Source organism: Bos taurus, chromosome 13, assembly GCF_002263795.3.
Source record: "Bos taurus isolate L1 Dominette 01449 registration number 42190680 breed Hereford chromosome 13, ARS-UCD2.0, whole genome shotgun sequence".
NCBI lineage: Eukaryota > Metazoa > Chordata > Mammalia > Artiodactyla > Bovidae > Bos > Bos taurus.
In genome coordinates this window covers 33,775,860-33,792,574 of record NC_037340.1, presented here as the reverse complement: position 1 = coordinate 33,792,574, position 16,715 = coordinate 33,775,860, and the positions used below count along the sequence as shown (strand labels likewise).

Below are 16,715 nucleotides of genomic sequence, written 5' to 3'. Positions count from 1 at the left end.
CACTCCAGAATAGGTAGGATTTCTGTAAATAATTTGGTGACAAAGGAAAGAGAAGTAGGCTACTCTAGAAATTCTTTACTTCAGTGTGGCAAAAGGACACATTTCTGAAAATGATAGTTAGCCTGAGGACACTGTTGATCTATTTGCAGATTTGTCGAGTCCATAGTTATTAGCATCATAATTCTGTAGGGCCTGCTTGCCTACTGTTTTTTTTGTTTGTTTGTTTCCTGGATTTTTTTTTTTTTTCTCTTAAAAATGTGTTAACATTTCACCTGAAGAAGCAGTAGGTTACAATAAATATGAAAGGGAAATATAAAACCTTAAAATACAGATGTTTATAAACATGTAAAATTATTATGTAACAAACAGGATTTCAAAAAGCCTCAGTGAAATAATGAAAACTCAGCTTTGTAAAGTCCATTGTAACAAATCAGTGCAGTTAAGTCCCATAAGAATTGGAGCCTTAGTCATTCTGAATCAGTACAACATTTGAAGTATACAGTGTTTTTCATTCAGGTATTCACTACCTTCAGGTATGTAATGTAGTTTAACTGCTAATACAGTATTCCACAGTAGGTATGCTGTCACACCAGCAACATCTCTTGCCATGAAAAAGTAATTATCTTCAGAAGCACTTAGGTTTTTACTGTTTTAGTAAATTAAACATACCATCCTGTACTTCATAAGTTGTAAACAGGGGAGCTTTATTCCAGCAGGTTGATTTATCAAAATTCTGGTTCAGTGGGAACAAATCAAGGAGGTTTTTTCACAGGTTTTGTATCAGTCTGCCACTAAAAGAAGTTTAAGACACAGAAATTTAAAATGTTTTTTAAGTAAGTTTATTTATGGTCACAGATTCATAAATGATCACAGACTCATAAAGAAATTATAGTTCGAAAAGTGGTCAGACATAGGGTGGATTTTTTAGTACTGAATTCCTGCCATAGGTGTATTATAGGAATTCTAAAAAGAAACATCTATTCCTTAAAGGTCTTCATTGCTAAAAGGTGAGTTTAAAAAAAAACTATTTTTTAAAAACAAAAACAAAAATTTTAACTTTTAAACTTGTTCATTCTATAAACTTATAATGTTAAATATTTATTTTTCATTGTTTTATGCTGTTGGCCTAAAATAATAAGTTCATATCTCATATGTGTGAGAACATTCAATAGATATTTATGAAAAGAACTTGCTGTTTAAATATGAGCAACTTGCCATTTTATAAAATTATTAGTATTTTGTACATTAATTACAAGAATTAATCATGAAGACAAGAAAATAGAATGAAATGCCGAGCAGACAGCTTATGACACAGGAGTTCAGGGCAGCTTAACTGGTGGAAGCAAACCGATTGTGGTGCTGACGATAAAACACCTGTCACGGGGCCTCTGACCTCAGCCCCTGGAACCAGCCGAGAGCAGCAGCATCGCCAGGCGAGGGGAGTGTCCCAAACACTGTACAAACAGGAAGTCGTTAGAACACAGCATGATTCCCCCCAAATGTCCTCACGGGGCTAGTCTAGTCCCCAGAGAAGTGGGTCATGTCAGAGTCATCACCAGTGGAAAAGTCTCTGGTTCCAGGTACCTTGCTAGCTGATAACGGAAGATACCGTCATAAACTTTGGGGTCTTGGTTGTTTGACTTTATTCATATATTTGATATATATTTCAGTGTACTTAGCTATGTAGAATCAGGTGTTCAGCCTGTTCATTGCAGGCTTGTCCTTGAACAAGACATTTAATTTATATGGACTTGAATTTCAATAACAGTGGCAGCTTGATGAAGTAAAGATTATGAAATTTTCTCTGGTAGTCTGTTTTTCTATAAGAAATTAAAAATAAAGTTAAGATAACATTTATAGCAAGATGTGACTTAGGAACTTTTTCTTTGAAGAAGTAAATCCAATATAGAAATGTAGTTAAATAATACTGGCCAAGTGGTATTACATTTTAAGATTGGCAGGCTTAGATGTTTCCATGTATTAAAAATATATAGTTCATTCTCTGAACTACAGTTTATCTAGAATGGCTTATTTTCTGAAAGCTATCCTAATAGTCATCCATCTGAAACTAAACAAGAAGTGTGCTGGTGTGTCTCGGGAGGGGAAAGAACACGAAGATGCAGGGGCATCTCAGTGGCCAGCCTCAGTCCAGCCCCCACGGCTCCTCACACCTCCTACAGTACGTCCTCCACACTCACCTGCAGGGGAGCCTTAGAAACGTGCTCTAACTGTATGCTACTTACTCTCTGATGACTGTAGTGACATTTTTCAAATTTGAAAGAATGAACATTCAATAACTAATGATGACATTGTTACCTTTGTAGAAAGATGGTTATTGTGTACCAAACCCCTTTCATGTGTATACAATCACAACGATAACCTGCATTATAATTTTGCTTTTGTTTTGTCTAATTAACCACACAAAAGAAGGGAAGAATTACGTTTTAGTGAAAAAGATATGAGACTTTAAAGTCAGCTTGCATTTGACTCTCAACTTCATTGTTCACAGGCTGTGTGACTTGGAAGTAATTTAACCTTTTCTGGGCATCACGTCCTCTCTTTATAAAACAGAGACACATCAGTGTGTTGGTTTTGAGGATCAGCTACAAAGCACAATATCTGGCACACAGCAGAGGGCCTCGGTGGGTGCTTTGGTGCTACTTTGGGAACATCTTTAAAACCTACGATCCTTGTTTCACAGGAACACCAGATGCATTTTCCCAGTTGCTCACCTGTCCGTACTGTGACAGAGGATATAAACGCTTTACCTCTCTGAAAGAACACATTAAGTATCGCCACGAGAAGAACGAAGACAACTTCAGCTGCTCCCTGTGCAGTTACACGTTTGCATACAGAACCCAGCTCGAGCGCCACATGACCTCCCACAAATCAGGACGAGAGCAGGTAAGTGGCATGACTCAGATTCACCCACTGTCCACACCAAGAACTCCTCGCTCCATGGAAGGCAAGCTCTCACACACTGAAAGATTAAGGGGCTGTACCAGACAGTGTCTGGTCTGCAGCCTTGTAAAAAGGACAGTGATTATTCGTTTGGATGATCGGGTCATTTCTGAGTTTAAATGCACATGTAAACAACTATGAACACTATTTTAGAAGTGACTACATTTCTTTTTAGACAAGGTCCCTTTCAACTCATTTATTTTGCTTATATCATAACAAATATGTCAAGTTTATAACTGGATTTCAAAATGCATTCTACTAAAATGTTCAATGTAGAAAAATAAATACCATTTAATAAACCACATGACTTACTACTGACCAAGTAGAGGAGAAAATCAAACAATAATCAAGTTTAATTTTTCGTGAAACACTGATTATCATCATATAAGCTACTGTGGCTTTTTCCCATGTAAGGGAAGTTGCCTCTTAAGAATCTAAAGTTTAGACTGAATCATTTTTAATCTGAGGACTCAATTTTTCATATGGTTTCATTCTGTTTCTATGTCACTTTGCCTCAATTTCTAGAAGTATAAACCAAGACTATCCTTAAGTTACGTTGCTGGCTCTGAACTTAAGGATTAAAGTCAGAAACATTTTTGCCAGTTCTGCTTTTGTAAGGTCAACTGTAAATAATCAAATCAATATCTGGTTAATCTAGATTTAAAAATCAAATAAGTGTTCAGCAGCACATGGTATGTTGAAGGTGTGTGCTGTGCTTGGGGCACATGTCCAGTCTCTTCTGTCAAAAGACTTGGAATACCTGTTACCTGAGTGTACGAGTCTGCTCCGTGTGTGTACCCACATCACTGACCCCAGAGAGCGCGAGTTACCCTCTTGGCTATGATGGCTCAACCAAAAACCACGCCAAAATCTGTAAGAGAAACAGTGATGAGAATGGGTCAGCCTGTCTCCCCAGGACCCTGGTGACAATACTCATGAAATCATGGGGTATGGAGTGTACAGGCAGGCATGATGAGCACAGGGCCAGCTTCTCCTTGGGGAGGTCAGTGCTTCAGTCCACAAAGGAGCACTTGGGGTGGGAGTGAGTGCCACGAGGAGGAAACTCACCCACAGAAGACAAACCCCATCTTCTCATCTGCCCTGAATGGGTCTCGTCAGAGACAGAACAGAAGCATGCTCTTGGCACCCCAGTGTCCTGACCTGACCACAGTGTGGGTGGGCCCTGGGGATGTGACCCAGTGTAGACAGGCCCTGGGGACATGGCCACAGTGTAGACGAGCCCTGGGGATGTGGCCACAGTGTAGACAGGCCCTGAGGACGTGGCGCTGTTCAGGTGACATTTGGGAGCAGAGCTATCCTGCAACTGCTGCCCCCACATCCTCTCCACCCCAAGGGCCCTTGTCAAAGGAAGGAGCCTCAAAGGACAGAGAGAACTGGAGGGAAAGCCGGAGATGCTGTGAGAAAAATAAGTCGTAAGATCTCTGATGATCACGAAGGCCACTGTGTGTGTGAGGCTTTCTCTGAGGGAGGTAAAGGTAGCCGGTCAGTTTCATATGTGAAATATGTGGTCAGACCAAGGTCAGAAAGGAGCCGTGATAGAATGTGGAGGCCAGCAACATGAGGGGTATAATTGGGAACCGTTTAGGTTAGGAGGCAGAGCGTCCACCTCGCTGGCCTCTGGAAATCAAGGTAAGCATTTCCATGTTGTCTTATTCATGCAACAGATATCTGAGTTTTGATTCTGTGTAAGGCCTGTTGTAGGTGTTTAAGACACAGTAGTGAAAATGAGCAAGTCCCTGACAATAGCGGGAGTGTCTTATAGGTGAGAGAAAACAGATGTAAAATATAAACACAGGTAGAATGAAAAAGACAAAGCAAAGAGGATAGAAAGTGGCGGAAGCTGCTTTTTTTTTTTTTTTTTTAATAGAGTAGAGACCTTTCTGAGACTAGGACATCTGAACCTGGACTTGGGTGAAGTGAGGGAGCCAGTCACAGAATGACTGGGAGAAGGGCCTTCTGTGCAGAGGGAGCAGAGGAGCGTGAAGGCCTCAGGCAGAAGCCAAGGAACAGCAGGCAGCCAGGGTGCACGAAGGGGAGAAAGACGAAGAGGCTGGGTAGGGAGGAGGCAGATGATGAGGCCTCTTGTATGAGCCGTGGCTAAGGCCTGTGATTTTACTCTAAAGTATTATAGGGAAGCATTTGAAAGATACTGAATTTTGTGTTTATGGCTTATTTTTAAGGCCAGGTGATCTGTGGGTTGGAGAGTAGATCAAGAGAAATGAGAAGGAAGCAGGAAGCACACTTAAGGGCTGTGGCTGTAACCCAGGCCAGAGGCACTGGTGTGACAGATGTGACGTCATGAGGATGGTGGCTGTAGGCTGGCTTGCTGAGGGATTGGGTAAGGGTATCAGGGAAAGAGAGGGACCAGGATTCCTCCAAATTAGGGCCTAAGCAATGATCAGATAAATGAGGGGTTTACTCACAAAGGTAAGAAACAGGAGTAAGTAAGTGTTAGTTACTCAGTTGTGTCCAACTCTTTGTGACCCCCATGGACTAGCCCATCAGGCTCCTCTGTCCATGGAATTCTCCAGGCAAGAATACTGCAGTGAGTAGCCATTTGATCCTCCCCACCCAGGGATCGAACCTTGGTCTCCTGCACTGCAGGTGGATTAAGCCCCCAAAAAACAGGAGAGGAGGAGCTAATTTCCAGGAGAGAAATGAAGAGGTCAGTGTAGTCCTCTTAGCAGATGCCTGTCACTGTTCAGGGGGGACGTCGAGGAAGCTGTGAGAGTCTGGAATGGAGAGAGGAGAGACCTAGAGAGAGCTGTTTGGAGTTGGCGCCATGTATTCAATTTCAAAGCCAGGGGTTTGGGTGAAGTAGAGCCTGACACATACTTCACGCTCATTCTCTGTCCTTCCTGTGTGAAGGACAGAAGGGAGATTGCAGTTTGGGAGAACATAGAACAAGCAGAACTGGAGCCTTTGAACGATGGGTAGAGTCTTAATAGTCACAATTAAGGGGAAACGTAGCCAGGAAGTAAGGGATGGTATCAGTGGGAGCAGGGAGGTGAAGAGCGGTGTATTGCAGAAGGTGGGACTCACTGGATGATGAGATGTGGACTCCTGCTGAAGAAGCCTGGAAACTCAGGGCTAGAAACCTGGCATCTGTAGCCTTAGAATCTGTGCCCATGGGTGAACAGGAATCCTCTAGAAATTTATGAGTAGAATGTATCGCATAATTCAGTTCAAACACTGCTTTTGTAAGATGAATAAAGGGTGCAGAATTAATTCGAAGTATGTAAAAGTGGGAGTTCGATAAACCAGACAGAAAGCTATTACAGTAATCCATATTTGACTGAAAAGAGGGAAGTATTTTTTAAATCATCAGATTAAGATTTTGGAAATACCAAACTTACTAGAGAGGATAAAGTCCTGAAAAAGCCCCAGCCTTTTCTTCTGTTCAGGAGACCTTGTTCTTCTGTTTAGTTAAGTGTGCTTGAGACAGATTCCTGGACATTCTGGACCATGGTTTCTTTACCTGTCAATTAGAGTGCAGGAGAGGGAAATCATCTCTAGTTCCCGGTCAAGCACATATTTTTGCTAAATGCTATATTGCATCATAGAGTGATTCTGATTCTTTAAACTGGGAAGTGGAGATTTTCCTTTATGTCAAAATTCTGTTGCCACTGTCCTCTTCCTTTTTGGTAACATTTAGTGTTAGATTTTTGTGACTGCTACGATTTGAGGCCTTTAAGAAACAAAAGAACCACCCAAACATTACTTTTAACAGATTGGATGTTCTTTATGTCTAAAGATTTTTTGCTTTATAAATAAAATACCAATTCTTTCTTACAGAGACATGTGACGCAGTCTGGGGGTAATCGTAAATTCAAGTGCACTGAATGTGGAAAAGCTTTCAAATACAAACACCATCTAAAAGAGCACTTAAGAATCCACAGTGGTAAATATTTGTTTTCTTTGTCTACCTTGAATATCATAGTGATTATGATAGTAAATTAATATCACATGTGAGCTACACATATGGTTACAAACTCTGCAGTGGTTTTGGGATAAACACTAATATTGAGACATTTTCTGCTTATAAACGGTATTTTATTGGGATCTGACTCTTTGGCTAAAGTATATCAAGCTAAGAGGACACACTTTGAATTTCCTAATAAGAATATAGCGTTTTACAAGATGTACAACCTGAGACATGAGCTTTTCAGTGAATGTTCATTTCATTGCCTCTGTTGCACAGTTAACAGGGAATGATAAAGCGTGTGCACAAGGAAAGGAGGAGATGAAGATGTTCTTTCCGTAAGAGGAGAGATGGAACTCAAGATAGGAAATGGCATAGTGCACCGTGGGGATTGTGGGAGAGGGCAGCACGAGGAGGGGTGGGAACTGTGGCACGAGAGGGGGTTTCACGGAAAAGGGCTTCCCCCATCTCACCCTCAGTTCTGCACTACTCAGCAGCTATAGCTTCACATGAAAAGTGAACATTAATACGTGGTAAAAATATTATGTCGATTTTAGAGACTTACAAAGAGAGCTCTGTTTGCCTTTTTTTGGAGGCTTTACTTACCCAAAAGCAACCAAGAAAATTCACATCGCATTATGAACCCTGTCTCCCGGTTAATTTTGATGGATTATTTAATATGAAATAATTTCAATGAAAGACAACTGTTAACTAATGAGTGGGAAATTATGGATTTCTGCACATGCTTGTTTTGTGAAAATTATTATATTGACAATTATTCATAGATTTTACAAATATCCTGCAAAAAAAGTACGGTTGGGTGGCTTTGTGATACGTGTGTTTTATTTTGGAACTGCATTAATAGAAGTTGTGCTGAATTGCTCATTGAGGGCTAAAGAATGTTACCTCTTAAAACATGCTCAAGCTGAGATTCATACATTTTTTAAAATTTTTATACGTTAATGTGTCTGGAAAACAAAGCTGTCTTTTGGCATCTGCATCAGGATCCTGTTTCTTAGCTCCTGTGCTACTGAACAATTTTCATCAATTTCATATATATATATATATATATATATATAAGTTAACATTATATTAGCATATATCCAATGGATATGTTTCCTCTACTACTTTTTTTTTCCAGCTTTATTGAGATATAACTGACATACAGCACTGTATAAGCAGCATGATTTGACTTCTCTTGGCTATTGTAGATAATGCTGCAGTGAATGCATTGAAATGTATTATATTTCAGTGTATTATATATACAGGGCTGTATATATAATCTTTTCAAAGCAGTGTTTTCATTTTCTTTGGATGAATACTCAGAACTGGAATTGCTGGATTAAAAGGTAGTTTTCTTTTTAGTTTGTTGAGAAATCTGTATACCATTTTCCATAGTGGCTGTACCAATTTACATCCTCACCCACAGTGACCTAGGGTTCCCTTCTCTCCACAGTCTTGCCAATACTTTTTTGTGTGTGTGTAATAGTCATTCTGACAGGTGTATGGGGATATCGTATTAATGATGTTGAGCATCTTTTCATGTGACTGTTGGCTTCTATAAGTATTTTTTGGATAAATATATCTGTTCAGATTCTCAGCCCATTTTTAATTGGGTTGTATCTTTTGATTTTGAGTTGTACGAGTTCCTTGGACATTTTGCATATTAACCCCTATCTTCTATTCAGTAGGTGGCCTTTTCAGTTTGTTCATAGTTTTGTCTATACAAAAGTCTTTCAGTTTGATGTAGTCCCCTTTGTTTATTTTTGCTTTTATTCCCCTTTCCTGAGGAGACATATAAAAAAAAATATATTACTGAGATCTATGTCAAAGAGCTTATTGCCTGTGTTTTTTTCTGGAAGTTTTATGGTTTCAGATCTTTAATCTGAAATTTACTTTTGTGCGTAGTATGAGAGAGTGTAGCTGTCCAGTTTTCCCAACACCAGTTATTGAAGGGTCTTTTTCCCCCACTGTATATTGCCATAGGTTAACCACCCTTACGAGTTCATTTCTGTGGTTTCTGTTATGTTCCATAGATCTATTAATCTGCTTTTGTGCCAACACCATGCTAAATGACTGTAGCTTTGCAGCATAGTTTGAAATTGAGGCATGTGATACCTCCACTTTTGTTCTTTTTCAAGATTGTTTTGGCTATTTGGCATCTTTTATGTTTCCATGCAAATTTCAAGAGTTATTTATTCTAGTTCTGTGAAAAATGCATTGGCATTTTGATAGGAATTACATTGAATAAGTAGAATGAATTGATACAGAATCATTAAACCTATTTTCTTAATTGTTCGTTCTTATTTGTTATTAATGTCTAGAAATTCAACAGATTTCTACATTAATTTCATATCTGGCAACTTTACCAAATTCGTTGATGAGCTCTAGTAGGTTTTTAGTGGCATCTTTAGAATTGTCTATGTATATAGTATCATATCTGTAAACAGTGACAGTTTTACTTCTTCTTTTTCAATTTGGATTCTTTTATTTCTTTTTCTTATCTGACTACTGTGGCTAGGACTTCCAATACCTTGTTGAATAAAAGTAGTGAGAGTAGATATCTTAGTCTTGTTCCTGATCTTAGAGGAAATGCTTTCAGCTTTTCACCATTGAGTATGATGTTAGCTATGGGCTTATCATACATGGTCATTATTACATTGAGGTATGTTCCTTCTGTACCCATTTCTTTGTGAGTTTTTTTTTTTTTATCATAAATGGATATTGACTTTTGTCAAAAGCTTTTTCTGACTATTTAGATTATCATATGGTTTTTACCTTCAATTTGTTAATGTGGTATATCACATTGATTTGTAGATATTTAACCATTCTTCATCCCTTGATGAATCCCACCTGATCATGGTATACCTGGGTGTTTCAATGTATTACTCAATTTGGTTGGCTAATATGTTTGTCAAGGAGTCTTGCATCTGTATTCATCAGTGATATTGGCCTGCAATTTTGTGTGTGCTTTGTTTTGATATCAGGATGATGCTGACCTCATAGAATGAGTTCACAAGTATTCCTTCCTATCCAATTTTTAAACATAGTTTGAGAAGGATAGGTGTTACATCAATAATTTATTTTTAATAACCCTTCTTACCAGAAGGGCTTCCCTGGTTCAAACGGTAAAGCATCTGCCTGCAATGCAGGAGACCCAGGTTCAATCCCTGAGTCAGGAAGATCCCCTGGAGAAGGAAAGGCAACCCACTCCAGTACTCTTGCCTGGAAAATTCCGTGGATGGAGGATCCTGGCAGGCTACAGTCCACGGGGTCGCAAAGAGTCGGACACGACTAAGCAACTTCACTTTCTCACCAGAAATGATTTGAAGTTGTTGATAGAGATTATAGCTCATTCATTTTTTAATGTTGAAGAAGTTGGGGTAATAAAACAGTAAGATTTTGTATATAAAAATGAATGTCCTATTGCAGTCATAGAGGAGAGTCGCAGATCTATAGATTATATGAAGTTGGGAAACACAGATCGTACAAAACATTAAAATATAAGTCCAGAAACAAGAAGTTAATAGATATCTAATCATAAAATCTGCACTGATCATCAAAAATCAGCTGCAATCAAGTAACAATGCCTGTGCTATCTACAGCAACCCTTTAGGTGTTTTCGTGGTCAAGAGCTTTATAGTAAGCTCACAGCATGCTGCTGCTGTGAAAGAGGAGGCAGGTTCAGGCCACGTCCTGGCACACAGACTCCTGTGCTCTGCTGTCCATTCATATTTATATCTCTTAAAGAAAGCAAGACAGGCATGAAGTTAAAACGAGAAAGAAAAAAAGGAATACTATGAATTCCTTTGCACATGCTAGAAGAGACCACAAATTAGACCCTAGGTTTTAGGAAGTAAGAAAACTACAGTTAGTAATGGAAATCTAGAGTATTTGTAGGTAAAAAGGATAAGATGTCAGAAGATGAGAGAAAAAGCACAACTCTCTTCTGATACTGAAGTCCATAGAGAAAGTTGTTCCTTGGAGCATCATTAAGAAGAAAATACCAGAAGATAATTTACGTCATCCTCAAAAATATCCTTAAAATAATACAGCAGAGGATTCAATAGTGTTTTCTTTCTAAAGTAAGATTCTTCCATAGAGGCCAGTGATATTTCACCAAAATGCAGTTCAGAAAGAGCACTGCCCCAGGGTGCCCAGTGGATACCATCCAAGTCTACAGCTCCCTGGTGGTTTATTTCAGGGGGAGATTTCAAGCAGGGCTACTCCAAGTCATCCCAGATAAACATAATACTTTATAAATGCTTACCCTCAGTTTCTATCAAGACAGTGCTGTGACAATTTCATTATAGTCTGTACAATGTTAGTCCATAGGAGATTGGAAAATGTTTTTTAATGAAAAAAACAATGATCATTCACCACAGGTAGTTTTGTTTTTTTCTTTTTTTTTTTTAATTTTTTATTATTATTACATAATAATGAATGAACCTCATATCCTTCAGGAAACTCTGGGGGTTTTTTTGCAGCTGACTTTTCAAGGCATTGAAGGTCAGGGCCCTCAAGTTATGTGCCCTGGAATTGCATGGATCTCTTCTGATGTCCATGAAGGGAACCCTCTGCAGAGTCCTATGTGTCACTGTCATATAAACTTTGCACATGGGAACTGTGCAAAGGAGCTGTGTGGAGGCCACTGCACCTGCCCACAGAGAGGGTGCAAAAGAGCCCCTGCACCCAGGCAGGGAGCCTCCCCAGCAAGTAACCTGGGTTTGTTCCACAGCCTGATAGTCATTTCAGCCTAGAAAACTTCTATATCAGGTGCAACTGAACACCACCTTAGCCATTAGAAAAAAGTCAGTGTGCATAATGTATCCGACTTTGAGCAGCACAACTTCCTGTAGTAGTAGTTACAAACACTAACCGAGGTCAGTGACTGAGGTGATGTGCTTTAGCTATGAAGTTAGAGTTAGAAACACGGCTTTTTCTAACACAGACTTTGGCTTTAGAATAATTGTTCTGCAGTCTTTTTTTATAGCAGCAGTAAAATAACTGGGTGATTCCCATGATAGTAAGGGTAACTAGCACCAGCTGGACACTCAACTGCTTTACGTCGTGCAGCTCTCACAGTAACCCTGGGAGGCAGATGCTACTGTTTCGTCCTTTTTTACTGATGAGAAAATAGAGTTTCAGAGAACTTACCTTGTCCCCAGTCATTCAGCTGGGACACAGGCCTCCTGACTCCAAAGCCACTGCCATCCCCACTGTGCTCTGTAAAGACAGAAATAATCAATACTATAGATGCTTATTTTCCTAGTCAGCAAGGGAACAAGCATGTAGTTAATCTAAAAAGGTCATCAAATAATTAAGAATGTTAAAAAATGCAAAGACATATCCCTTGTTTTACACCCACTGGAAATTTTTATCCAATGCACTTTGAGTATTGAATCACATTTCAGGCATCCCATTGGAAAGATATTGATAAAACTGGAGAAACTCAGAGGTGAGTTAACAAGCGGGTAAGAGTTCTGAAGAACACATCCCATGAGGAACGTGTGAAAGACCTGGACACATTTAACCTGCATGAGCGAAATTGAGGGATACTTGGGACAGCTCTTCATCACATCCAAAGTCTGGCTTGTCGAGGAAGTGTTAGACCAGCTCCAAGCGGCATCAGAAACAAGCATAACAGGGAAGGCCAACTCTAGCTTAGTGCCGACCCTCTGTCCCGGTGCTCTTCTAAGGAGTCACTCACAGCTCCTGAGGGCACACTGAGCTCTGCTGCATCGTCTATTATAACTGCAGAACAGTCCAGCGAGGATGCATCTACGTTTATTCACACACCAAAACACTGAGGCTTGGACAGGTTAAGAAAATAGACATAGTATGTGACAGAGCGAGAACCTGAACTTAGATCCTGGCCCTCAGCAAAGCCAGACTAGACTGCCTTCCTCCGATCTGTCCAGGGGCAGTAACCTCCTTTTAATAAAAGAGGTTAAGCAGAGATGAGCCGGTGCCAAGGATGATATGAAATGAACCCTTCATTGGGAAGGAGGCTGTACTAGAGGGCTTTATTAGATTCCTTCCAACTCTTAATTCGATTATGCAGACACATTTGAGAAAATATAATGCACTTGTTTTAATCTTTACAACATTGAAATTCCAAGACTAGCAGGTCCTATGCTTTCTTGCTGCTTTCCTTTTAATCATTAAAAAGAAAGGGGGTGATAAAGAGCTTTATTTTGCCACTGAGTAGATAAGCAGCATCACCACACTTCATCATTGTACAGTTGGTCACTCATTCATCTGGCAGAGGCTTACAGAGCAGCGCTGTGACCTGCACGCAGCAGATGTGGGAGTAAACAGCACTGAGACCAGACCTCCCTGAACCCAGGCATCGGTACCTTTAGACTATACATTCATGAACTAGAACATATGCAAACTAAAGTTTAAAAAAAAAAAAATGGGGTTGTATGAAAATATTCCATTCAACTCAAAAATTTCTGTCAGAGTACTCGTAGTGACCCAGAAGATCACCTTGTACCCTGGAAGGTCTTGGGGAGTGACGTAACTGAGGCCTCTGCAAGCAGGAAGCTTCTTTTTTTTTTCCTGACATTTCACAAAGATGTTGTATTTGTGCAGCAAAAGTATACTGTGTTTTAATACTTAAATGTTCTAAGTTACTGTAACCACTGTCACTGAAATTGAAACTCCAAGATGCTTTTCGTACCAAGAGGCTCAGTGGTAAAGAATTCACCCACCAGTGCAGGAGGCATAAAAGACACAGGTTGCTTCCCACATTGGGAAGATCCCCTGGAGGAGGAAACGGCAATCCACTCCAGTATTCGTGCCTGGAGAGTCCCATGGACAGAGGAATCTGGCAGGCTGCAGTCCACGGGGTTGCAAAGAGCTGGACACAACTGAGCAACTGAGCACACAGCGAACTCTGCCTTATTGATCTAGGAGTACATACACCCCTCGTAGCTCAGCTGGTAAAGAAACCGCCTGCAATGCAGGAGACCCTGGTTCAGTGCCTGGGTGGGGAAGTTCCCCTGGAGAAGGGATAGGCTACCACTCCAGCAGTATTGGGCTTTTCTGGTGGCTCAGACGGTAAAGAATCCGCCTGCAATGCAGGAGACCTGGGTTGGGAAGATCCCCTGGAGAAGGGAATGGCTACCCACCCCAGTATTCTGGCCTGGAGAATCCCATGGAGTCACAAATTGTCAGTCACGACTGAGCAACTAAGCACACACATACGTCCCAGCTTAATAAGCCAAGGCTTGTAACAATACTTGTATTTAAACTTTTCTTCCCCACTGATCAAGGTCTTTTCAAGGAAACCTATGAATATAGGAAGGATAAATATTCTTCATGTGACTCATACAGTCAACGATAGATGTCCACACTTATTAAGCCTTATGGGAGATTTTGCTTCCTTTTGTCTAACATTAATTTCTCCTATAGATGGTTAAGTAGAGTAGAATATAGAGAATTACATAGTTTAGTGACACAGGATAAGAAAAAAATTACTTGAAAGAGTGGGATATAATTTTTTGGTATCTGAGAAAGATTTGAACTTTTAAAAGTGAGCAGAATTGTTACATGCACCTGAAGAGAAGATTCTCTTACTGGTCAGCACATAGTTCAGACTAACATTTTATTGGTGCTTGACATTTATGAAGGTTTTCAACTTAAAAGTGATGATTCTAAATAAAATTGTATCACAAGCACACCTGGTAACCCCCTTTTTAAATTGATACTGCTTGTTTTAGGGAAAATGTGAATATGTGAAAATTTACGAATGTAACTTTTTGTTGTTGTTTAGGAGAGAAGCCATATGAATGCCCAAACTGCAAGAAACGTTTTTCCCATTCTGGTTCCTACAGCTCACACATAAGCAGTAAGAAATGTATCAGCCTGATGCCTGTGAACGGGCGACCAAGAACAGGGCTCAAGACCTCGCAGTGCTCCTCACCCTCGCTCTCGGCCTCTCCAGGCAGCCCCACGCGACCACAGATGCGGCAGAAGATAGAGAACAAGCCCCTGCAGGAGCAGCTCCCCGTAAACCAGATTAAAACTGAACCTGTGGATTATGAGTTCAAACCCATAGTGGTTGCTTCAGGAATCAACTGTTCAGCCCCTCTACAGAACGGGGTTTTCAGTGGTGGTGGCCCCTTACAGGCAACCAGTTCTCCTCAGGGTGTGGTGCAGGCCGTCGTTCTGCCAACGGTGGGTTTGGTGTCCCCCATCAGTATCAATTTAAGTGATATTCAGAATGTACTTAAAGTGGCGGTAGATGGTAACGTCATCAGGCAAGTTTTGGAGAATAATCAAGCCAATCTTGCATCCAAAGAACAAGAAACAATCAATGCTTCATCCATCCAGCAAGGCGGCCATTCTGTTATTTCAGCCATCAGTCTTCCTCTGGTTGATCAAGATGGAACCACCAAAATCATCATTAACTACAGTCTTGAACAACCTAGCCAACTTCAAGTTGTTCCTCAGAATTTAAAAAAAGAAACCCCAGTCCCCACCACCAATTGCAAAAGCGAAAAGTTACCAGAAGATCTTACTGTCAAGTCTGAGAAGGACAAAAGCTTTGAAGGGGGAGGGAACGACAGCACGTGCCTCCTGTGTGACGACTGTCCCGGGGACCTCAATGCACTTCCGGAGCTAAAGCACTATGACCTGAAGCAGCCCGCCCAGCCCCCTCCGCCCCCTACCCCAGAAGCTGCCAAGCCCGGAGGCCGCCGCTTCATCGGGGTCCGGAGATGGCAGTTTGTCTCCCAGTCAGCCACCTTTAAAGAACCTCTTGTCTCTTCTGAAAGCATATTATGCTTTGAACGCACAACCAAGTGCAGAAGAGCTCTCAAAAATTGCCGATTCCGTGAACCTACCACTGGATGTAGTGAAAAAGTGGTTTGAAAAGATGCAAGCGGGACAGATCTCAGTGCAGTCTTCTGAACCATCTTCCCCGGAACCAGGCAAAGCCAACACCCCTGCCAAGAGCAACGATCAGCCTCAGGCTGCAGATGCAGATGAAGCCCAGGACAGCACAGGGAACCGCCAGAGCCCTCTGAAGAGAGCTAGCTCTCCCGTCTTACCAGGGGGCTCGGCCGTCAATGGTTCCAGAAGCAGCGCCTCCTCCCCTTCCCCCTTGAACCTCTCTTCCTCCAGAAGCGCACAGGGTTACTCATACCCAACAGAAGGGGCGCAGGAAGAGCCGCAGGTCGAACCTCTTGATCTTTCACTACCAAAGCAGCAGGGCGAGTTATTGGAAAGGCCAACTATCACTAGTGTTTACCAGAACAGTGTTTATTCTGTCCAGGAAGAACCCTTGAACTTGTCTTGTGCAAAAAAGGAGCCACAAAAGGACAGTTGTGTTACAGACTCAGAACCAGTTGTAAATGTAATCCCACCAAGTGCCAACCCCATAAATATTGCTATACCTACCGTCACTGCCCAGTTACCCACGATCGTGGCCATCGCTGACCAGAACAGTGTTCCGTGCTTGCGAGCACTGGCTGCCAACAAGCAGACCATCCTGATCCCCCAGGTTGCCTACACATACTCGACTGCAGTCAGCCCGGCGGTCCAGGAAACACCCTTGAAGGTGATCCAGCCCAGTGGAAATCAGGTAAAAAAGGAAAAAAACCACTCCCAGCCCCAATCCATTGATCAAATGCTAGTTTGATTTATTTTAGTGAATTTCTCTAATAAAAACCAGGCATGAGAGAGCCAAGCAGCTTGTTAAACTGTCACATTTGAAAGGAAATAGCTGACTATGTGCCTTAGCTGCTGTGGCATCTTGGCTTTTGTTGTTTACTGATTCCAGAGTGTAGTTTTCAGCTGCAGT

General features: G+C 41.1%; 1 protein-coding gene and 1 long non-coding RNA gene across 2 annotated transcripts in view; one reads left to right on the top strand and one right to left on the bottom strand.

Annotated features, from left to right (window-relative positions):
* ZEB1 (zinc finger E-box binding homeobox 1) overlaps positions 1–16,715 on the top strand; it is a 196,785-nt gene that overhangs the window by 175,445 nt on the left and 4,625 nt on the right. The window contains 4 exon segments of the mRNA NM_001206590.2: positions 2,702–2,904; positions 6,778–6,883; positions 14,685–15,600; positions 15,602–16,496. Of these exon segments, the coding sequence (NP_001193519.1) occupies positions 2,702–2,904; positions 6,778–6,883; positions 14,685–15,600; positions 15,602–16,496 (2,120 nt within the window).
* LOC104973755 (uncharacterized) overlaps positions 817–16,715 on the bottom strand; it is a 61,977-nt gene continuing 46,078 nt past the window's right edge. The window contains exons 3-5 of the long non-coding RNA XR_001501628.3: positions 12,062–12,130; positions 6,339–6,460; positions 817–3,832 (exon numbers count right to left, since the gene is read on the bottom strand). This is a non-coding gene — a long non-coding RNA (uncharacterized lncRNA). The remainder of the gene's footprint in view (positions 3,833–6,338; positions 6,461–12,061; positions 12,131–16,715) is intronic.